Source organism: Coregonus clupeaformis, chromosome 12 (assembly GCF_020615455.1).
Source record: "Coregonus clupeaformis isolate EN_2021a chromosome 12, ASM2061545v1, whole genome shotgun sequence".
NCBI lineage: Eukaryota > Metazoa > Chordata > Actinopteri > Salmoniformes > Salmonidae > Coregonus > Coregonus clupeaformis.
The window spans coordinates 23,238,497-23,263,309 of record NC_059203.1 but is presented as its reverse complement, the minus strand read 5'-3'; the positions used below and the strand labels follow the sequence as shown (position 1 = coordinate 23,263,309).

Below are 24,813 nucleotides of genomic sequence, written 5' to 3'. Positions count from 1 at the left end.
GAGAGACAGAGATGGGTGGGGGGAGAGAGGGAGAGACAGAAACGGCGTGGGGGGAGAGAGCGGGTAAATACTTATTTTTGCGCCACATTGGCAACAAAAGCTCCAATCAGTTGCATTCTTATTCAAATGCAAAATGGAGGATAGTTTGTTTACTTCTGTGGCTATAAACCAATAAGAGAACAGGTCAAATGGGAGATAGTAGATTATGATTAACAGGAGTGAAAGTTAGCCACTGGGCATCCATTTTGTGTCTAACAGTGCTCTCTCACCATGATGTCCCCTTTCAACAGTAGCGCCGGCTCGAGCGTCACACACAGCTTCCTCGCCCTGGAGCCCTGGGGGTCGCTACGCATACAGACAGACGTAAACATAGTCAAAACACACGTCAACATAGTAAAACACACCTCAACATAGTCAAAACACATGCTAACATAGTCAAAACACATGCTAACATAGTCAAAACACATGCTAACATAGTCAAAACACATGCTAACATAGTCAAAACACATGCTAACATAGTCAAAACACACCTCAACATAGTAAAACACACCTCAACATAGTCAAAACACATGCTAACATAGTCAAAACACACCTCAACATAGTAAAACACAGGTAAACCCTGTTCAGTTGGAGTAAACTCAGACCAGCACACATGTAAACACAGACAGTAGCACATATAAACAGCATAAACAAGTCCCAACAAAGGTACACAAGTACCTACCGTGTGTGAAAGTGGAAAGGGAACACAGTGAAAAACACACTAGAGACCATATGCTATTATTCACCACAATAATCGTTAACAACATAAATGAACTCACTAGATGCCTGAGGTGTAGACCAGCTGTAGAGACTGGTAGATCTTCAGGAAAGGATAGTAACCTGCACAGAGAGGGAAAGAAGTGTGAGAAAGAAGGAGAGACAGCAGGGGGAGAAAGAGGGTGTTGTTGTGATGTCATTAAAAAAGAATGGGTTGCAATCTATCCCCCCAAAGTTTTGAAATTCAATAAAAATACTTGATAATTTAAAAAAAATACTAATGTTGATACTCCTAACAGTACTAAACAAAAAATACTAATGTTGATTCCCCTAACAGTACTAAACTAAAAATACTAATGTTGATACTCCTAACAGTACTAAACTAAAAATACTAGTTGATCATTCTAAAAATACTGATGTTGATACTCCTAACAGTACTAAACTAAAAATACTAGTTGATCATTCTAAAAATACTGATGTTGATATTCCTAACAGTACTAAACTAAAAATACTAGTTGATCATTCTAAAAATACTAATGTTGATACTCCTAACAGTACTAAACTAAAAATACGAATGCTGATACTCCTAACAGTACTAAACTAATACGTTCCAACTCATTTCCATCTCAACATTTTCTGTTGTTTCAACTTGAAAAGAAGAGTTACTACACACATTTGACCTTACATTTTCAAATAAAATTGATTTACTGAGTTTACTTCAATTAAAACCATAAGGCATCGTGGTAATTTATATTTTCGAGTTGAAACAACTTAGATTTGACAGTGTAGTGTACTACATCACATTGTACAGTAGGACACTGACCTCCCCCTGCTGCCTGGAAGTTGGGCAGGCTGGGGATGAGGACCTGGTGAAGGTATAGAGGAATGCTGTTCATCTTGATCGCCCCCGACAGCAGACCCCCAAAGTAGTACATATACCTGGAGAGGAGAGGAGAGAGAGAGGGGTATAGAATTAGGAGTAAAACACACAAGAGGGAGGAGAAATGGGGGGGAATATGCGGGAAAGTTGCATGGCATAAGAGAGAGAGAGCGAGAGAGAGAGAGGGGAGATGTTCTTGCCTGTTCTGGGAGGGCTGTAGCGAGGAGGAGACTTTATCCTCACAGAACTTCCTCATGGCCAGAGTGGTCAGGGCCTGGTCCGCCCTACACACACACAAACAGGCTATCAATAAACAGGCTACCCCCGCCCCGCCCCACACACACACATCACATACCCTGCAGAGATCTTGCTGTAATGCATGTAGGCACCCACAATGACCCCCGTCTTCCCTGTGTTTCCCTGTGAGAGAGAAAAAAGAAAAAAGAAAAGAAAAGAGAGATGTAAGATAACTGGACATATTTGAACAGAAAACACAACACAATACAACAAGTCACTAAACCCTCCCTGACCTTGCAGTGCAGGACAACCACGTTGCTGGGGTCAGAGGTCAGCCAGGTCTCCATGGCCTTACACATGGCACAGATCTTATCCAGTGGAGGGGCGTGCAGGTCGGGCCAACCAAAGTCTTCAACCTGAAGATGAGAGAACATTTTAGGTTCTGAGGGCTATTTAGTTAGCCTGCTCCCAGATCTGTGGTCCTCTGTAGCTCAATTGGTAGAGCATGGCGCTTGTAACGCCAGGGTAGTGGGTTCGATCCCCGGGACCACCCATATGAACAATTTATGCACACATGACTGTAAGTCGCTTTGGATAAAAGCGTCTGCTAAATGGCATATTATTATTATTTATTACGGTCTTGCCAACTCCATGTTTGGCATGACAATATGACCATAGTAGTTGGCAAGACAGCAAAAACAGATGTGGACCAGGCTATTATTTATCGACTTATTCACACATGTAGACTGGACTAGTAGCACTCTGGAGTGTGTGTATTAGGACAGTCCCCGACAAAAAAACAATCTTGGTCGACCTAGAGTAGTCTGTTCTTTCGACCAATCGATTGGTCAAAATTGTACAATTTGTATTTTTCCCTTTATATGTGTTTTAATAAAATAAACTATATTTAGGCTACTGAGCTTGTCTGATGCTTTAAGCACACTGTGATTAAATAGACACACAAATGACTGAATAGGGAGCCAGAGATCAAGATAGCATAACCAGATTCTGCCATTAAGCTCTTGAAGTTGCCGGTAGGTAATAGCCTACCCCAGGGGTTGTCAACCCTTTTCCATTTGGAGGGCCAATTTATCTCACCATTTCGACCGATCTGCGTGCCAGTTATGATTTTCATATGCACATTTTCGTGGAACAGTTTCATTTAATTAGTATCTCAATATCTTTATCATTTGGTTAATCAAAATTCTAAAAGTAATTTCTATTGCCATTGGCAACTATGTAAAAATAGCCTACATAAAGCCAACAAATAAAAACATTGCAGCCTGCATGTAGAAAATATCCTGATAAAAATAAATATCCTATAAATTACATTGGTTATGCATGGCCTGTCTGCAAGGAACTTGAAACATTGATTCAACTATTAACCTGGGTCTGGCCTGAAGCTCATGCTAGCAAACTTGCAACATTGTATAAAATATTCTGGGCACTCAGAGTTTCCTGAGCAAGTGAGCTCCGGACAGACAAAGCTGTAGGCTATTTGCGCAAGGGATAAGAAGTAATCAGGTAGGCCTATTTTATGACGTTTCCACCAGATACGAGCATAAACATTTTTTCCCCTTTCACGCTGAGTCGTTATCAAAAGAGAGCTGGAAAGATTTTTCAAATAGGCTACGTTGAGGAACTATTGTCATTCTCAATGGATGTAAAAACATACTTTGTTTACTTGCTACAGTGAGGGAAAAAATTATTTGATCCCCTGCTGATTTTGTACGTTTGCCCACTGACAAAGACATGATCAGTCTATAATTTTAATGGTAGGTTTATTTGAACATTGAGAGACAGAATAACAACAACAAAATCCAGAAAAATGCATGTCAAAAATGTTATAAATTGATTTGCATTTTAATGAGGGAAATAAGTATTCGACCCTTCTGCAAAACATGACTTTGTACTTGGTGGCAAAACCCTTGTTGGCAATCACAGAGGTCAGACGTTTCTTGTAGTTGGCCACCAGGTTTGCACACATCTCAGGAGGGATTTTGTCCCACTCCTCTTTGCAGATCTTCTCCAAGTCATTAAGGTTTCGAGGCTGACGTTTGGCAACTCGAACCTTCAGCTCCCTCCACAGATTTTCTATGGGATTAAGGTCTGGAGACTGGCTAGGCCACTCCAGGACCTTAATGTGCTTTTTCTTGAGCCACTCCTTTGTTGTCTTGGCCGTGTGTTTTGGGTCATTGTCATGCTGGAATACCCATCCACGACCCATTTTCAATGCCCTGGCTAAGGGAAGGAGGTTCTCACCCAAGATTTGACGGTACATGGCCCCGTCCATCGTCCCTTTGATGCGGTGAAGTTGTCCTTTCCCCTTAGCAGAAAAAAAACACCCGCAAAGCATAATGTTTCCACCTCCATGTTTGACGGTGGGGATGGTGTTCTTGGGGTCATAGGCAGCATTCCTCCTCCAAACACGGCGAGTTGAGTTGATGCCAAAGAGTTCGATTATGGTCTCATCTGACCACAACACTTTCACCCAGTTCTCCTCTGAATCATTCAGATGTTCATTGGCAAACTTCAGACGGCCCTGTATATGTGCTTTCTTGAGCAGGGGGACCTTGCGGGCGCTGCAGGATTTCAGTCCTTCACGGCGTAGTGTGTTACCAATTGTTTTCTTGGTGACTACGGTCCCAGCTGCCTTGAGATCATTGACAAGATCCTCCCGTGTAGTTCTGGGCTGATTCCTCACCGTTCTCATGATCATTGCAACTCCACAAGGTGAGATCTTGCATGAAGCCCCAGGCCGAGGGAGATTGACAGTTATTTTGTGTTTCTTCCTTTTGCGAATAATCACACCAACTGTTGTCACCTTCTCACCAAGCTGCTTGGCGATGGTCTTGTAGCCCATTCCAGCCTTGTGTAGGTCTACAATCTTGTCCCTGACATCCTTGGAGAGCTCTTTGGTATTGGCCATGGTGGAGAGTTTGGAATCTGATTGATTGATTGCTTCTGTGGACCGGTGTCTTTTATACAGGTAACAAACTGAGATTAGGAGCACTCCCTTTAAGAGTGTGCTCCTAATCTCAGCTCGTTACCTGTATAAAAGACAACTGGGAGCCAGAAATCTTTCTGATTGAGAGGGGGTCAAATACTTATTTCCCTCATTAAAATTAAAATCAATTTATTACATTTTTGACATGTGTTTTTCTGGATTTTTTTGTTGTTATTCTGTCTCTCACTGTTTAAATAAACCTACCATTAAAATTATAGACTGATCATTTATTTGTCAGTGGGCAAACGTACAAAATCAGCAGGGGATCAAATACTTTTTTCCCTCACTGTATTTGAGGTGAAGAAAAAATAATATTTGAGAAGCTCCACAGTGGTGGTAAGTTAAGACAATCAGAAATACTATCAGCTCTGCAAATGGCCACATTTATAGGCCTACATTTGCACGCAGGCCTAGGCCTACTCCAATGCATAATCAGGTGCATGTCCTTACTGAACATTGACAGGAGCGCTACAAATAAAAGACAATTAATAAATTGACAACTCGTAAATGGAATGAAATAAACCAAAACGTGTTCCTCACAAGTGCGGTCCGCAAACAACGTGTCCATTCTGACAATGAGAACGGTGAAATACTGTAATAATAATATTATATTGAATGCATTAACATAAATTACCGTAACCAAACAAATATTGTAGATGATAAATTATGGGAATTAAAGGTAAATGTACTACTGGTGATACTGGTGTGCCATCCCAGGGGCGTGAATCAGACAGGTGTCTCATGAGCCATAAAAATAAATAAATAAAATATATATATATAGTCTCGGCCGACCAACAGCCTATCGACCAAACAGTCGACAAAATGGGGTCAGACCTAGTGTCTATGTAGTCGTCCTACCTTGGGGTTGAGTCGTGTGATGTCATGACGCTTCTCAGACAGGTTTAAGAGCTGGTAGAGGCAGACGTTGAGACAAAAATAATAGGAAATCAACAATGTCATACCCAGCAAGCACACAACCACCACACAACATTGCCTCAACGTTGACTGCAAGTTGTGTGGCAAAAATGCACATCACGTAAGTGATTGGAGGAAACAAAACAATTAGCGTTTGTTTAAAAAGAACAATATACTGTTTGTATTGCTTCTTTATAACACCACACAGTAACATAGTTAATACCCAAACGGAATGTAAGCATGAGTATTGGTCACTTGCTATATAAAAGAGTAATGGAAGAAGATGGCGCTACCTCAATGGTTCACAATTGTTCGCAGGTTACGATACAAAACACTGTTGTTCACAGATCATTACATTTCTGCCAGAACAAGTAAACAAACAAACAACAAACAAACACACCTTTGTTTTTGGTGTTATAAAAGTTTAAGTTGGAACTTAAAATCTGTTTCAAATTAAGTATGATCTCCTTTTCATTGCATTTTGTGAGTATAATGTGTGATCAAAATGGATAATTCAATACATTTATTCAGTTTAAATGTCCATTTGATCTCCATATAGACAGAAGTGGGAAACCTTACTTTGTAAAGGCCGTTGTGGGTGCAGACTTTTGCTTCAGCTGAGTAGTAAAATGCCCCGTTCCAAAAATCAAAGCCTTAATTTGGGACAATGATTAGTTGATACATTTAATTAGGAGTGTTACTGCTTGGCGGGAGCAAAAGCCTGCACCCACACCAGTCCTCTCAGGGTGGGATGATAAGACAATAAATTAACTTTGGGGAGTGGCAATATGGTATGTGGGCTTCTTTTTATACATATGTATCGACTGATGTTCCCAGCACCAGGGTCATGTTCATTAGTGCACGCAAAAGTTTGAAAACGATTTGCAAGAACATTTAAACGAGCGTAGTCCCTCCCTCCCTGTTTCAGTCTGCTTAGTTGCCTTTGATGCCTAATGAACACAACCTAGTTCACATTTTGGATGTGTGAATTGCTTTTTTCCAAATACAGTAGTCCTTTCCCCCCTAACTCACCAGGAACTTATCTTGGTGTTTGGACTTGAGCATAGCAGCCACTTCCTGTAGGTTACCACGGTAACGTTGTTCTTCCAAGTGGGGCAGAAAGAAGACAGAGATGATCCGCTCAGTGATGTAGGTGAGGTCAAAGTCATAGTGCCTCGCCATCACTCTCTCCATCACACGATCCACACTCTTACTCCTGGAGGAGAAGAGAGAGAGAGGGGGGGAAGGAGGAAGAGGGAGAGAGGAGGGGGATAGTGAAAGAGAGAGAAGGAGGGTCAATTACTCTATCACTCTCTTCCATCATCTGCTGTCTCTCTTAATTTCTCCTTCACCACCCACTCAAAAATTCAGATTTCTTCCTGTGAAACCATAAAAACAAAACAATCACTTTGCATTTTTCATCTGACCAGGTCTTGATTACTTAATTGGCAAAGTGGGCAAATTTAGGCAGGAAATGCCAACAACTAACAGTGAGCCATTGTACTCATGCATAAAAAAACGAATAATGAAAGAAAAGCAATGTAAGTTAGAATTTTGTAAAGTTAGTGTGGGAGAGGTGGAACAATGATTGTTATTGATCAATAAAGACAAACCTCCTGGCATTGACAACCTAGATGGAAAGCTACTGAGGATGGTAGCTGACTCTAAAGCCACTCCTATCTTTAATCTGAGCCTAGAGGAAAGTCTTTGTAAACAAATTAACTACAGACTTTCAGCATGCTTATAGAGAAGGGCACTCAACATGTACTGCACTGACACAAAATAAACTGATAATAAGAAGATTGTGGGAGCTGTACTGTTAGATTTCAGTGCAGCCTTTGATATTATTGACCATAACTTGTTGTTGAGAAAACGTATGTGTTATGGCTAGGGCTGTTGCGGTGACCGTATTAGGCAGTGAAATTCCACGTGACCGCTTAGTCATGGTAATTAGGCTTCTCCAAGCTCTGATGCTGCTGATGGTCATTAGTAGCCTACCAAACTTGCTAACTGCCTGGTACTCAGCACTCTACTGTCCCTCTAATCACTCTGACATCAATGCACACCCCATGTAGCCTAGGCCATAGGCATATATGTTTTAATAAGGTTTGTATCACAACTAAAGTGGCCAAATAACTTCTTAAAATTAAGCACATTAATCCGCTTTACAAGGAGTGTAGAGCCTAACTGGCATACATAAGCAGTGTGTGAGGTTCATGTTTGGGGAAGATAATTTTCACCATAAAAATGCACATTTACAATAAAAGCATTCCATGCATGATTGCATTTGCGGTCACTTTTGCTAATGGTGTTTTCCGCTAATTGAACATTTGTGCTTATAGCCTACTACCATGTGTGCATTGCTGCACTTGTAATGTGAAGAAATAGCTTAATAGTTTATCAACATTTTAAGCTAAACGTTCTGATCTGTTGCGTCAGCCACATTGCGTAAAAAAGGTTTTTTGATGCTAGTGGTTGTATTAATTTTGGATCTATCGCATCCCACAACTGTCTCAGACTATGTTTGGAATATTTATTTCTCGCACAGAATAGAATAGGTTGACCTATGGGGATAGTAGATTGACATAGGTTAGTGCTTTTGCTGTTCGTTAGGCCTACTCATCTTGTTGGCTGACGAAAAGTAAATGTGGACAGTTCTTCCAATATCTTCAATATGCACCTCGGAATTGGATAAGGACATGCGCAGTTGCGTCCCCGTTGTGTCTGTCTTCACTTGTAGCCTGTGAGAAAGACCCGATCACATGATGGAGCGTGCAGCACTCAGCAAGAAGGGCATAACAGCCACTGGCCGCAAAAGGCATGGATTTATTTAGGGTGCATTATGGCCACACAAAGCGGAGTGTGTACAGCCTGCGCAAAAAACAAAGCAGAGCTCATGCCTTTCAAGTGACTTTTTTCAAATCATCATTAGAGTTGCATCACACAGAGTTACAAAGTATTAACAATCAAAACATATAGCCCAACGTTTGTAGAACAACTAAAGTTACATTAATAACTCTAAATTAAGCATATAGGAATACCTACTTATTTGTTAACCGCTCAACACAGAATAGCCGCATGTGCGCACTTCCTCAAATCGTTTGGAGAAAATATCCTTTCTATTTTATTCAGCTTTCTTCAATTGTATTCTTCATACTATAAAATAATATAAAATAATGACATGGAATTCTAAGCAAATCTTGTCTGCTAAATGAACTAGCGTAGCCCACAGCCATTTGGCATAGCCAGATCAGGACCTAACATAAGGACAACTCAGAGTATGCTATTCTGTTCTTCTGAAATAGACTACATTTTCTTCATATCATGCTTCTTTAGACCTGTCTAAAATAAATAATGGATTTATTGTGAAGGTGTAGGTTATATTACATGGATTTATTTCACTTTTTAAAATGTAGATGTTGCAAAGGTCAGCATCAGTCGCTTGTAGGCTATGTTAATTAACAGTAAATTACCGTGAGACCGACAGTTATTTGCTTGACAATCACCGGCTGACGAAATTTCGTGACCGCCACAGCCCTAGTTATGGCTTTTCAACCTCTGCCATATCATGGATTCAGAGCTTTCTATCTAATAGAACTCAGAGGGTTTTATTTAATGGAAGCTCTCTAATGTCAAACCTGTCAAGTGTGGTGTACCGCAGGGCAGCTCTTAAGGCCCTCTACTCTTTTCTATTTTTACCAATGACCTGCCACTCTCATTAAACAAAGCATGTGTGTCCATGTATGCTGATGATTCAACCATATACGCATCAGCAACCACAGCTAATGAAGTCACTGAAACCCGTACCAAAGAGTTGCAGTCTGTTTTGGAATGGATGGCCAGTAATAAACTGGTCCTGAACATCTCTAAAACTAAGAGCATTGCATTTGGTACAAATCATTCCCTAAATTCTAGAGCTCAGCTGAATCTGGCAATGAATGGTGTGGCTGTTAAATGACTTGGTGTTACCTTAGATTGTAAACTGTCATGGTCAAAACATATAGATTCAATGGTAATAAAGATGGGGAGAGGTCTGTCCGTAATAAAAAGATGCTCTGCTTTTTTGACATCACACTCTACAAAGCAAGTCCTGCAGGCTCTAGTTTGATCTTATATTGATTATTGTCCAGTCATATGGTCAAGTGCTGCAAAGAAAGACCTAGTTATGCTGCAGCTGGCCCAGAACAGAGCGGCACGTCTTGCTCTTCATTGTAATCACAGGGCTAACATTAATACTATGCATGCCAGTCTCTTGGCTAAGAGTTGAGGAAAGACTGACTGTGTCACTTCTTGTTTTTTATAAGAAACATTAATGTGTTGGAAATTCCAAATTGTTTGCATAGTCAACTTACACACAGCACTGACACACACTTACCCACCAGACATGCCACCAGGGGTCTTTTCACAGTCCCCAGGTCCAGAACAAATTCAAGGAAACGTACAGTATTATACAGAGCCATGAGTGCATTGAACTCCCTTCCATCTTATATAGCGCAAGTGAACAGCAAACCTGGTTTCAAAAAACAAATAAAGCAACACCTCATGGCACAACGCCTCTCCCCCATGTACATGTTGTGTGTATGTACTGATGTATGTGTAACTGATAGATGCACATTTTAAAGTATTTTGTCTGTAATGTATTTTTTGTTATTTGTCGGACCTCAGTAAGACTAGCTGTCGCCACTGGCATCAGCTAATGGGGATCCTAATAAATCTAATCACTCCGCACTCACACTCCTGAATACACTATGTGCAACTGATTGAATCCCGTCCCAAGTCCTTCACTACTAAGTAGAAAGAGAACAAGTCCTTCACTGAACAAAAATATAAAGGCAACATGTAAAGTGTTGGTTCCATGTTTCATGAGCTGAAATAAATGATCCCAGAAATTTTCAGTGAGCATTTCTGCTTTGCCAAGATAATCCATCCACCTTATTTTATTTAAAAAAAATTAATTTAACCTTTATTTAACTAGGCAAGTCAGTTAAGAACAAATTCTTATTTACAATGACGGCCTACACTGGCCAAACCCGGATGATGCTGGGCCAATTGTGCGCCGCCCTATGGGACTCCCAATCACGGCTGGTTGTGATACAGCCTGGAATCGAACCAGGGGTTCAGTAGTGACGCCTCAAGCACTGAGATGCAGTGTCTTAGACCGCTGCGCCACTTACAGGTGTGGCATACAAAGAAGCTGATTAAATAACATGATCATTACACAGGTGCACCTTGTGCTGGGGACAATAAAAAGCCACTATAACGTGCAGTTTTGTCACAACACAATGCCACAGATGTCTCAAGTTGAGGGCATGTGCAATTTGCATGCTGACTGCAGGAATGTCCACCAGAGCTGTTGCTTGAGAATTGAATGTTCATTTCTCTACCATCAGCCACCTCCAACGTCGTTTTAGAGAATTTGTCAGTACTTCCAACCGGCCTCACAACCGCAGATCGTCTGAGACCAGCCCCCCGGAGAGCTGATGAAACTGTGGGTTTGCAAAACTGAAGAATTTCTGCACAAACTGTCAGAAACCGTCTCAGGGAAGCTCGTCTGCATGCTCGTCGTCCTCACCAGGGTCTTGACCTGACTGCAGTTTGGTGTCATAACCGACTTCAGTGGCAAATGCTCACATTCGATGGGCACTGGCACGCTGGAGAAGTTTGCTCGGTTTCAACTGTACCGGGCAGATGGCAGACAGCGTTTTATGGCGTTGTGTGGGCGAGCGGTTTGCTGATGTCAATGTTGTGAACAGAGTGCCCCATGGTGGCGGTGGGGTTATGGTATGGGCAGGAATAATCTACGGACAACGAACACAATTGCATTTTATCGATGGCAATTTGAATGCAAAGAGATACCGTGACGAGATCCTGAGGCACATTGTCGTGCCATTCATCCGCCAACATCACCTCCTGTTTCAGCATGATAATGCATGGCCCCATGTCATAAGGATCTGTACACAATTCCTGGAAGCTGAAAATGTCCCAGTTTTTCCATGGCCTATATACTCACCAGACATGTCACCCATTGAGCATGTTTGGGATGTTCTGGGTCGACGTGTACGACAACATGTTCCAGTTCCCGCCAAATCCAGCAACTTCGCACAGCCATTGAAGAGGAGAGGGACAACATTACATAGGCCACAATCAACAGCCTGATCAACTCTATGCGAAGGAGATGTGTCGCGCTGCATGTGGCAAATTGAGGTCACACCAGATACTGACTGGTTTTCTAATCCACGCCCCTTCCTTTTTTTAAAGGTATCTTTATTCCCAGTCATGTGAAATCCAGAGATTGGGGCCTAATTTATTTATTTCAATCAACTGATTTCCTTATATGAACTGTAACTCAGTAAAATCTTTTAAAAAGTGTTTGGTACCTGGGAAGGGAGTTCCTCTTCTTCTGGGACGAGGACTTGGTGAAGCCCTGCTGAGAATGAGGGAAAGACATCAACTATTTACATTTGGGGCTTTTGTAGTACAGTACCGCAATAAGTATCAGAAAATAAAGGGAGAGTGGAGAACACCTTACTAATGCCATACAGAGCTAAAACAAACCAAAACAAGAACCACATGAAGGCAGGAGGACAGAGTTAAATGAATCCTCACCAGGTCTGGGGCTGGGACGCAGGTGGATGTCACCTGAAAGACAGACCACAGGTTAGTACACAATCTACACTCATCAATACAAACACACTTTATTAATACATTGGGGTATAGGGCCTCCCGAGTGGCGCAGCTGTGTCGCAGCGATGGGGGCAAGATTGTAACTACCAATTGGATATCACAAAAAATATATTATTATTATTATATATATGGGGTATAATGTCATACAGAAGATACCTGTCGCATAATGATGGCAACTAAAAACACATTCTCCTCCATACACACATGCTGACCACACACACACTTTATGCCAAGTCACATGGCTCAGTGGGTAGATAGTTATTGTGCTCTGTCCAGGAGGGAGGTGGATAGGGGGAGGAGAGAGGGAAGTGTGCTGATGGAGGGGATTCTCACTCTCTCAACAGCTGAAGAGGAAACACTGCTGCTGTCATGCTGTCTTCTGAGATTTACCCCTTCCATATGACTGACTAGTGGGGCGTGATGCCAGACTCGACACACACCGGTTTGCACACACACACGCACATGTATTTGCACATATGCACGCGAGCACAACTCAAATGCACACTGCAGCTTCATGTCCCAGAGAGAGGGGGAGGAGGGGAAGGAGGGGAGGGGGAGGAGGGGAAGGAGGGGAGGGGGAGGGGGAGGAGGAGAAGGGGAGGAGGCAAGGGGAGGATGGGAAGGGGAGGCGGGGAAGGGGAGGTGGGGAAGAGGAGGAGGGGAAGGGGAGGAGGGGAGGGCGGGGGTAGAGCAGGGCCAAAATAAATCCACCACCACATTACATCTCCTTAATAATAATAATATTAATATGCCATTTAGCAGACGCTTTTATCCAAAGCGACTTACAGTCATGCGTGCATACATTTTTTTTTTTTTGTGTGTATGGGTGGTCCTGGGGATCGAACCCACTACCTTGGCGTTACAAGCGCCGTGCTCTACCAGCTGGCAATTAGACAGACGTTTCCTGAATGCACAGAGGCCTCCTTTTCATTCCACTCACTAACGAACACATGAAGATAGAAGACACACACACGCCAATAAACAATAATGCACACATACACTCACTCACACACGCACACCCGCCCACACACACACACACACAGACACTTATTTTATGCATCTTCATGTGTGTGTGTGTGTGTGTGTGCGTGTGCGTGTGTGCACAAGTGCATGTGTGTGCGTGTGCATGCATGCGTGTGTGTGTTTGTTTGTGTGTCTGGAATGAAGAGGAGGCCTCACACGCACACAACCTGTGTACCTGTTCTAAGGCATCACTACCATGTGATGCACACACGTCAATATACAAAGCAGCCAGACCGTGACCTATTGACCTTGACTAAGCCATCTCTGCCACTTTGTGTTAAACTAAACAAAATGTAATCTTTGTTTTTGACACACTCCAGATGACTGGACTGAAAACACGACAGGGCAAAATGTGAAAATGTGTGATATGAAACTAAACAGGGAGTCAGAGAGTAGCGAGGGAGGACAGAAACACGAGCGACGGCGAGAGAGTTATTTGGGTGATGGAGGGAGAGAAATAACCTCTCTCTCTCGCCCTCTCTCTTTCATACAACTCTCTCTCTCACACATACAACTCTCTCTCTCACACATACAACTCTCTCTCACACATACAACTCTCTCTCTCACACATACAACTCTCTCTCTCACACATACAACTCTCTCTCTCACACATACAACTCTCTCTCTCACACATACAACTCTCTCTCTCACACATACAACTCTCTCTCTCACACATACAACTCTCTCTCTCTCTCACACACATACAACTCTCTCTCACACATACAACTCTCTCTCTCTCACACATACACCTCTCTCTCTCACACATACAACTCTCTCTCACACATACAACTCTCTCTCTCTCACACATACAGAGCTCCCTCTCACACATACACCTCTCTCTCTCACACATACAACTCTCTCTCACACATACAACTCTCTCTCTCTCACACATACAGTGCTCCCTCTCACACATACACCTCTCTCTCTCACACATACAACTCTCTCTCACACATACAACTCTCTCTCTCTCACACATACAACTCTCTCTCTCTCACACATACAGTGCTCCCTCTCACACATACAACTCTCTCTCTCACACATACAACTCTGTCTCTCCCTCGCTTGTGTTTCTGGTGGAGGGATGGACAGGGCGAGGAGAAAGAGGGCGAGAGAGAGATAAAGAGAGAGAGAGAAAGAAAGAGAGAGAAAGAAAGAGAGAGAAAGAAAGCGAGCGATAGTTTATTTATTAGCCAAGCTTTCTTTTTCTTTTTGTAATCTTATTTTGATTTAATTAAATGTATTGACCGAAGATTACACAATACAACAGCAGTAGTGTTGTACCTGTATACATGATTATATGTACTATTATTACTACTGAAATGAACTGGATTTCTTCATCCTCATTGCATTGTACTGTATTTACTGAAATGCTGTACCACTATACTGCTTTGGCAATATCTACAAATTGTATTTCATGCCAATAAAGAAATCTGAATTTGAATTTGAGAGAGCGAGAGAGAGAGAGAGAGAGAGAGTAGTGAGAGAGAGCGAGAGAGAGAGAGAGTAGTGAGAGAGAGCGAGAGAGAGAGAGAGTAGTGGGAGAGAGAGAGAGAGAGAGGGGGAGAGAGAGGGGGAGAGAGAGGTAGAGAGAGAGAAAGAGAGAGGTAGAGAGAGAGAGAAAGAGAAAGAGAGAGAGAGAGAGAGAGAGAGAGAGAGAGAGAGAGAGAGAGAGAGAGAGAGAGAGAGAGAGAGAGAGAGAGAGGAGGGAGGTCTGTGCTGTCTGATTGTTTACTGCTGGGCTGAGGGAGCTCCTGCAGGCAGCTCTTTAAACACCATCATCAGCCAGTTGAACAGCCCTAGATCACAGCTGAGCTTACTACTTTCAGTTCAATCACTCCACTCTGCTGCCTGCCCTAACATGACAAGAAAAAAAACAGAGAGAGAGAGAGAGAAATATGGACAGAGCGAGAGTGTTAGAAATGGAGTAAGATGGAGGGAGGGAAGAGAGAGTCAGAATCAGAGAGGAAGAGATAGAGAAGGGAAGAGTTGAGAAAGGGTTGAAAAGGATATAAGAATGTGGGAGACATTGACTTGCCATTTCTCAAGAAAGCTAATTGAATTGAATGTAAATTCAATTGAGGGAGAGAGAGAGTGGTATAGAACCCTGGTATAGAACAGTAACATTATGCCATTATAAAATCGATGTCAGAGTTCCAGTGGAAGTGTGTGTGTGTGTGTATGTCTGTGTGTGTTTTACGTAACAGGAAGTGATGACATCATGACCACGTGACCTGTTTACCAGGGTCGTGTTTGGGAGCAGATAGAAACGACTTGCATAGAGACTGACATGATTCCCTGTCCTACATGACAGAAAAGCATGTCTGTTCCACATGGTCTATTTCTATGTGAATGTTCTCGAACATTGCATCCCACTGAACATGACCCAGATGAGCAGGAAAGCACAATAGTTCTAGGCTGCGTCCCAAATGGCACCCTATTCACTTTATAGTGCACTACTTTTGACCAGGGCCCCATAGGGCTTTTGGGATGCAGCCCTAGTTTTTGAATAGAGATTCATCCCACAGGGTAGGAAGCTACTGTTAATTAATAGGTTGTAATAATGGTGGTTAACTGGATAAATGATGGAGTAAGTCACAGGAAGGAGACGATGCAGACAGACACGGACTGAAGCCCCTCGAGACTGGGGTTGAACACAGTAGCATAGCACACACACATACACACACAGACACACACACAGACACACACACAGACACACACTGAATGACTCATGAGTCAACAGGATGCAATTTGCAGGACACCGTCAGAGTCGCTTGCGCTGTACACTCGCTAACATGCTTGTGTTGCGTGCATGTAGCCTATTTACACTAATATTGTATACGCACGTACGCATGTTAACATGGACAAGGGTGCGCACGCACGCATACACACAGTGTACACATGTCCAGGGCAGCAGCAGCAGCAGCCTGAGGAGCTTCATTAGTTCATTTAGCCAGTGTGCTGCTAGGGCCATCTGGTTACGTTTGCCTTGTCCATCAGATAGACTAGCTACTACTTACAGAGGTGGCTGCCCGTCCCCCATCTAACCCTCAGGGACTACTGACTGGTATTACAGAAGTACAACTGCCCATGTGTCCCTCCGTACAGCCAGCATGAGACAGAGAGGCAAAGTCATAGACGTAGAAAGAAGAACTAGACAAAAGTACCTCCTCAGTGCAGTTGTGGCCTACCAACCTATTAGAACTTTACTGTGATGGAAAGATGACTGGATTCCAATGAATGGGAATGCCACATATGACTGCAAAATACCACTTTAAGATGTTGCCAATGCCATCATGGCACAATTTAAATGGATTCCAATGAACCACAAAATACTTTTTCAGGACGCAGTCATCTTGTTCAAAATGGCGCCAAGCACGAGCCTAACTAGATGATAAGTGCATCACTACTACCTTCTTGAGGCTGTATGCCCAGATCCAGAGATCTAGGATATTGGGGCGGAATTTCCACTCAAAGTACTTTGTGACCCTTTTTTGCTTATTGTAGGCCTACTATTGGATATTTAATGTTGGTCATTGGCTGTAACTTTGTCTGGTGCTATTTTGGGCCAGGTCTCTCAGTAGCAGGAAGGCAAAAGGCAAATAAAGAAAGTGGCTGGGTATTCTGAGTCAGTGGGACCAAAGACTAATTCTGACTGTTTGAGTCAGAGGTTAGAGGTTACATTCTGTCTGTCATCCAATAATAGGTTTTATCAGGACGACTTCCAAGACAGAACTGACCTAACTTCCAGTTGCTAAGGCAAAAGAGAGGGAAGTGAGGAAGAGAGGGAGGAGAGAAGGGGAAGAAGTGAGTAACTCATCCACTTTTGACCTAGCGAGGTAACCAACCAAACCCTGAGAATATTGAGCTGAGAATACTCTTTAAGACAGCAGTTCAGACAACTGACACACACAATCTCCACTCCAGCTCTAAGTCTGACTCTCTCAAGAATCTTATAATATATTACATCTTATATATTCTAAGCATCTTCTTCTCTCCTCTTAACCACTGTGAAATTGATTCAAAGAGACAGAGCCAACATTTCAACAAGAGCACAGGTTAGACGTAGGATCTGTGTTGCTGTGGCTAAGTAAGTAGCCAGTGAGAAAGCATGCTCATTAACTCCCTCTCTCTGTTTCCATCTGCCTGCCTGTCTGTCTGTCCCACAGGGGTTATAGTACAGGGGTTACAGTACAGGGGTTTCAGTACAGGGGTTACAGTACAGGGGTTACAGTACAGGGGTTACAGTAAAATTTAGACAAACCACAGTCATGCCGCCATGGGAGACAAGCATGTACTTCCCCTTCCCCTTTCCACCAAATAAACACTACTATAACGAGATGACAAACGACACAGAGATTAAGATAATGCACGAGAGGCATGGGGGGGGAGACATTGGATAGAGGGAGTGGGCACACAGAGCTGGGAGGGAGAGAAAGCTTGGGGGAGAAGGCGGGAGAGCAAGAGCATTTGGGTGAAAGAGAAGGGGAGACCTTGGAGTTGACAGAGAGATATAATGATAGAGGGGGAGAGGGGGAGAGAGAGTAAGAGTGCGAGAGAGTGAGTGAGTGAGTGAGAAAGTGAGCGAGAGAGTGCTTTGGGGAGGGGGGGCAATCAACAGCTGAAAATGCCTTCCAACCATTGAGACCAGACAGAGATTTTGGTAGCTATTTTGATAGACCTCCTTACTTTAGACCCTACGCTGCTCTGAATGCTCATCAAGGCATTTGTTTGTTTGTTCATCCGTCAACTCAGATCTCTACTTGCTCTACAAAGTGTAAAGACCATGCTATTTCACCATGTTTTTTTGACACAGGCAAATACCCAAGTGTACATGAAACCTGTACACACAAACCTGTCTCTCACTCTAACCCTTTTATGCTTCTGGATATTCCACCTGCTCTTTCCATGACATAGACTGACCAGGTGAATCTAGGTGAAAGCTATGATCCCTTATTGAGGTCACTTGTTAAATCCACATCAATTAGTGTAGATGAAGGGGAGGAGACAGGTTAAAGAAGGATTTTTAAGCCTTGAGACAATTGAGACATGGATTGTGTATGTGTGCCATTCAGAGGGTGAATGGGCAAGACAAAATATTTAAGTGCCTTTGAACTAGGTATGGTAGTAGGTGCCAGGGGCACGGGTTTGTGTCAAGAACTGCAACACTTCTGGGTTTTTCACACTCAACAGTTTCCCGTGTGTATCAAGGATGGTCCACCACCCAAAGGACATCCAGCCATCTTGACACAACCGTGGGAAGCATTGGAGTCAACATGGGCCAGCATCCCTGTGGAATGCTTTCGACACCTTGTAGAGTCCATGCCCTGATGAATAGAGGCTGTTCTGTGGGCAAAAGGGGGTGCAACTCAGTATTAGGAAGGTGTTCCTAATGTTTGGTATACTCTGTGTAACTCATCTAGCCAACTTTCTAGGCAAAATAAACTATATTTGATTAATAAAAATCTATTAAACCCTACAAATCCATAAGTCATGCCCGTAACACAAAAAACAACACAAAAAACCTATAAGCCTCAGTAGCACCAGAGGTCTTGCCATGGCCACAGCGCAGAAAATAGCAACCCTATAATCCCAGTTAGATGAGGCCTATTGTTGTCTGTATCTCCCAGTTTAGCCACACAGTATATTAAAAACGCTGGGTAAATATAAACACGTGTGTGTGTGTGTGTGTGTGTGTGTGTGTGTGTGTGTGTGTGTGTGTGTGTGTGTGTGTGTGTGTGTGTGTGTGTGTGGGCATATTCTCCCTTTATTGCTTCCGTACTAAGTGGGGAGAAGGCTTAAGTCATTTACGCAATATGCATCCACTAAAGCATATACCTTACAGTACATGCAGAGGCTGCAGCTGGAATGGAGACAGAGATGACTCCCCACCGTTACCAATAAGCTCAACAACGTAACATCTGCTCAGTCCACTGTGTTTACACTTAGTTCTAAGACTGCATGTCCTATCTAAAGAACAATCCACTTCACCTCTGCTAATGAGCTCTACCACAACAGTAAAGAGCTCTATGTAAACTGACAGAACTATTTCTGTCTTGCAAGCGATCTCCTGATATACCTAGAGCTTGCTATGAAGGGATAGCATGTCTCCCGAGTGGCGCAGTGGTCTAAGGCTGTGCCACTAGAGATCCTGGTTTGAATCCAGGTTCGAATCCAGGCTCTGTCGTAGCCGGCCGTGACCGGGAGACCCATGGGGCGGCGCACAATTGGCCCAGCGTCGTCCAAGGTAGGGGAGGGAATGGCCGGCAGGGATGTAGCTCAGTTGGTAGAGCATGGCGTTTGCAACGCCAGGGTTGTGGGTTCGATTCCCACGGGGGGCCAGTATGAAAAATCTAAAAAATAACGTATGCACTCGCTAACTGTAAGTCGCTCTGGATAAGAGCGTCTGCTAAATGACTAAAATATAAATATATATAAAAAAATATATGTCTTGCCTCTAACTAGAACATCAAATCCTGTATGTGTCTTTGCTATGTTGCCCAAGATGTTCCACATGAGAGAATTTCACCCCATCAAGATACTCTGCTACTATCTGTAGGTGTTTGTCTTAAATTATACATTACATGTATTGTAAGCAGGTCATTGCACAGTGCAATACAACTTCTTAGTCCACAAAGTAATCAAGTATAAAAGAATGGGACGAACTCCATAAAAACAGGTGATCTTTTTACACTTCTATAATCCAAACCATTCATACACTAATACATGAGTGTAACATGTATAATCTCTACCTCAATTCATATGTCAACAGACCAGTGCTTTATCTGAACAGCTGACAAAGTGCATACATCACGACAACCTGTATAGCTCACACGACCAGAAGCAGTAGGTCCACAGATTGTTAGGACAGCTGTCCTCTCAAACAGAACCGTCTAGACACACAGACACACGCATTTGGAGGTACGCTTCAACCGCTTTCAACTACCTAGCTCTTACTATGCTTCTCAGCTTTTCTGTACAGCAGTACTCTATATACACAGTACTCAATACTCTATATACAGTACTCAATACCCTATACACAGTACTACTCAATACTCTGTACACAGTAATAATCAATACTCTATTCACAGTACTACTCAATACTCTCAATACTCTATATACAGTACTCAATTCTCTCAATAGTCAATACTCTCTTCTAGTCACGTCTGCCATTTGAAAAACCCAATAGATTAGGGTTCAATATCAATCTATCGCTCTATCAACAAATCACAGTGAAAACACAGTACACAAAGAAGTGCACAAGAGGGGAAGATTCAAAGAGTATAATCTTTCCATTCAGTGCCCATTATAAACTCCAGACTATGTCCTCAATATCATGAATGAACCACGGAGCGTGTTTTACCTTTCAGCAAGCTGCTTCAATTCCCTCTTAACTCTCTCGCTCTGTCACAGAAGAGCCTTCTCTGTAGAGAGAGAACATTATACAGTGCCTCTCTCTCTCTCCCACTCCCTCTAACAGTAACACATGCTGCCGCTGTGCAGGCACACGATACAGTAATATTTTCCCTTCCTCTCTTTCCCTCACCCCCCCCCGACACCACTGCAGAGTCAAAAGGCTCTGGTTACTGATGCCCTCTTCCCTCCCCTGGGGCGAGACACTGGTAAAGGGAGGCAGAGGAATATACACTGATAGAGGGAGGGAGGGAGAGTGGATAAGAGAGTAGATAAGAGAAGGCGAGGGAGTGGACAGTGTGAGATACTGTTAAAGAGAGAGAGAGAGAGAGAGAAAGAGAGAGAGAGAGAGAGAGAGAGAGAGAGAGAGAGAGAGAGAGAGAGAGAGAGAGAGAGAGAGAGAGAGAGAGAGAGAGAGAGAGAGAGAGAGAGAGAGAGAGAGACAGAGAGAGAGTAGAGAGAGTGAGTGAGAGAGTAGAGAGAGAGAGAGATAGAGAGAGTAGAGAGAGGAGAGCGAGAGAGCAAGAGAGAGAGAGAGAGAGAGAGACAGAGAGTAGAGAGAGTGAGAAAGAGAGAGAGAGAGCAGAGAGAGAGAGAGATATAGAGAGAGTAGAGTAAAGAGAGAGCGAGAGAGAAAGTAGAGAGTGGGAGCGAGAGAGAGAGTGAGAGAGAGTAGAGAGACTAGAGAGAGAGAGTAGAGAGTGAGAGAGAGAGAGAATAGAGAGTGAGAGAGAGTAGAGAGAGAGAGTAGAGAGAGAGAGTAGAGAGAGAGAGAGAGAGAGAGAGAGAGAGAGAGAGAGAGAGAGTAGAGAGAGTAGAGAGAGTAGAGAAAGAGAGAGAGTAGAGAGAGAGAGGAGAGAGGAGAGAGAGATATAGAGAGAGTAGAGTAAAGAGAGAGCGAGAGAGAAAGTAGAGAGAGTGAGAGAGAGAGAGTAGAGAGTGAGAGAGTAGAGAGAGACTAGAAAGAGAGTAGAGAGTGAGAGAGAGAGAAGGAGAGAGAGAGAGACAGAGAGAGAGAGAGAGAGAGAGAGAGAGAGAGAGAGAGAGAGAGTGAGAGAGAATAGAGTGAGAGAAAATAGAGAGTGAGAGAGAGAGATGGAGAGAGAGAGTAGAGAGAGTAGAGAGTGAGAGAGTAGAGAAAGAGAGAGTAGAGGGAGTGTGAGAGAGAGTAGAGAGAGAGTAGAGAGAGAGAGAGAGAATAGAGAGTGAGAGAGAGAGTACAGAGAGAGTAGAGAGAGTGAGAGAGAGAGAGAGAGAGAGAGAGAGAGAGAGAGAGAGAGAGAGAGAGAGAGAGAGAGAGAGAGAGAGAGAGAGAGAGAGAGAGAGAGAGAAAGAGAATGAGAAAGAGAGAGAGATAGAGAGAGAGAGAAATTGTGAGGGAGAGAGAGTAGAGAGAGAGAGTAGAGAGAGAGTAGAGAGAGAGAGAGAGATAGTAGAGGAAGAGAGAGGGGAGATAAATGAAGAGAGGGAGAGGAAGGAGGAAAGATTGAAAGAGGCAGAGAGAAGAGGAGAGAGGACATGGGAGAGAGGGAGTAAACAGAAATATTTTAAGAAAGCGACAGAGGGAAAGAAAGAGGAGAGGACTGTAACAGACAGACATACTGATCAAATAATCCTCCAACTATGATCATATAACTGTGTATCACATTAGTAGGGTAACACTACATTACATACAGAGACAGAGAGAGATAGAGAGAGTAGAGAGAGGAGAGCGAGAGAGCGAGAGAGAGAGAGAGAGAGAGAGACAGAGAGTAGAGAGAGTGAGAAAGAGAGAGAGAGCAGAGAGAGAGAGAGAGTAGAGAGGAGAGAGAGATATAGAGAGAGTAGAGTAAAGAGAGAGCGAGAGAGAAAGTAGAGAGTGGGAGCGAGAGAGAGAGTGAGAGAGAGTAGAGAGACTAGAGAGAGAGAGTAGAGAGTGAGAGAGTGAGAGAGAGAGTGAGAGAGAATAGAGAGTGAGAGAAAATAGAGAGTGAGAGAGAGAGTGGAGAGAGAGAGAGTAGAGAGAGAGAGTAGAGAGAGTAGAGAGTGAGAGAGTAGAGAAAGAGTGAGTAGAGGGAGTGTGAGAGAGAGTAGAGAGAGTAGAGAGAGAGAGAGAGAATAGAGAGTGAGAGAGAGAGAGAGAGAGAGAGAGAGAGAGAGAGAGAGAGAGAGAGAGAGAGAGAGAGAGAGAGAGAGAGAGAGAGAGAGAGTAGAGAGAGAGAGTAGAGAGAGAGAGAGTAGAGAGAGAGAGAGAGAGAGAGTAGAGGAAGAGAGAGGGGAGATAAATGAAGAGAGGGAGAGGAAGGAGGAAAGATTGAAAGAGGCAGAGAGAAGAGGAGAGAGGACATGGGAGAGAGGGAGTAAACAGAAATATTTTAAGAAAGCGACAGAGGGAAAGAAAGAGGAGAGGACTGTAACAGACAGACATACTGATCAAATAATCCTCCAACTTGTATGATCATATAACTGTGTATCACATTAGTAGGGTAACACTACATTTCACAGCCATGCCAATCCAAAACAATTCAACAGAAACATTTAATTAAGAAAAATAAATATTGGAGATAAATACAGAGTCATAAGACATGAAGTAAAAGAGATATGGAGAGAGATAAATGGAGGGATGGAGAGAGAATGGAAAAATAATTGACAACGGAAAAGATATTGACAGGAACAGAGAGCGATGGGGCGAGAGAGAGAGGGAGAGAGAAAGAGAGAAGAGAGATAGCATGCTGTGAAGCTTTTAAACATTTGTAGCCTTGTCTCTGCTGTGAAGCTTTTAAACAACATTTGTAGCCTTGTCTCGGCTGTGAAGCTTTTAAGCAACATTTGTAGCCTTGTCTCTGCTGTGAAGCTTTTAAACAACATGTGTAGCCTTGTCTCTGCAGTGAAGCTTTTAAACAACATTTGTAGCCATGTCTCGTGTCCCTCATGTATTTATGTACAGTCCCAGATGGAAGCTGTCTAATCATAATCCCTCTCTCTTCCCTCTCGCTCTCCAGCTGCCGCACACTTATTTGCACCCGCCGTCAATCGCTCCCTCGCCGGCATCCCGAGCACGATGGTTATTTCTATATTTACCTACTTAGTATATTTTTCAGATTGATCATTACTCAGTGTGATGCACACTCCACTCCGCTCCTCTCCTCCCCATATCACGAGCCTTTCTGCCCTACTGTTGTTTTTGGTCATGTTACTGTTAATCAAATCAAATCAAACGTTATTTGTCACATGCGCCGAATACAACAGGTGTAGACCTTACTGTGAAATGCATACTTACAAGCCCTTAACCAACAATGCAGTTCAAGAAATAGAGTTAAGAAAATATTTACTAAATAAATCAAATAAAAAGTACCGCAATAAAATAACAATAACGAGGCTATATACAAGGTCAATGTGCGGGGATAAAGGTTAGTCGAGGTAATTTGTACATGTAGGGGGGGGGGGACAATGTAAATAGTCCGGGAGGCCATTTCATTAATTGTTCAGCAGTCTTATGGCTTGGGGGTAGAAGCTGTTAAGGAGCCTTTTGGACCTAGACTTGGCGCTCCGGTACCGCTTGCCGTGCAGTAGCAGAGAGAACAGTCTATGACTTGGGTGACTGGAGTCTTTGACAATTTTTTTGGCCTTCCTCTGACACTGCCTAGTATATACAGTGGGGAGAACAAGTATTTGATACACTGCCGATTTTGCAGGTTATCCTACTTACAAAGCATGTAGAGGTCTGTAATTTTTATCATAGGTACTCTTCAACTGTGAGAGACGGAATCTAAAACAAAAATCAAGGAAATCACATTGTATGATTTTTAAGTAATTCATTTGCATTTTATTGCATGACATAAGTATTTGATACATCAGAAAAGCAGAACTTTGGTACAGAAACCTTTGTTTGCAATTACAGAGATCATACGTTTCCTGTAGG

General features: G+C 43.0%; 1 protein-coding gene across 1 annotated transcript in view; it reads right to left on the bottom strand.

The window, feature by feature from the left end:
• The window catches only part of LOC121578022 (tensin-2-like), a 97,438-nt gene that overhangs the window by 29,683 nt on the left and 42,942 nt on the right, over nt 1-24,813 (bottom strand). Inside the window, exons 4-13 of the mRNA XM_045223757.1 lie at nt 12,402-12,434; nt 12,173-12,222; nt 6,828-7,011; nt 5,739-5,789; nt 2,167-2,289; nt 1,992-2,056; nt 1,837-1,920; nt 1,580-1,695; nt 819-879; nt 270-345 (exon numbers count right to left, since the gene is read on the bottom strand). Of these exons, the coding sequence (XP_045079692.1) occupies nt 270-345; nt 819-879; nt 1,580-1,695; nt 1,837-1,920; nt 1,992-2,056; nt 2,167-2,289; nt 5,739-5,789; nt 6,828-7,011; nt 12,173-12,222; nt 12,402-12,434 (843 nt within the window). The remainder of the gene's footprint in view (nt 1-269; nt 346-818; nt 880-1,579; nt 1,696-1,836; nt 1,921-1,991; nt 2,057-2,166; nt 2,290-5,738; nt 5,790-6,827; nt 7,012-12,172; nt 12,223-12,401; nt 12,435-24,813) is intronic.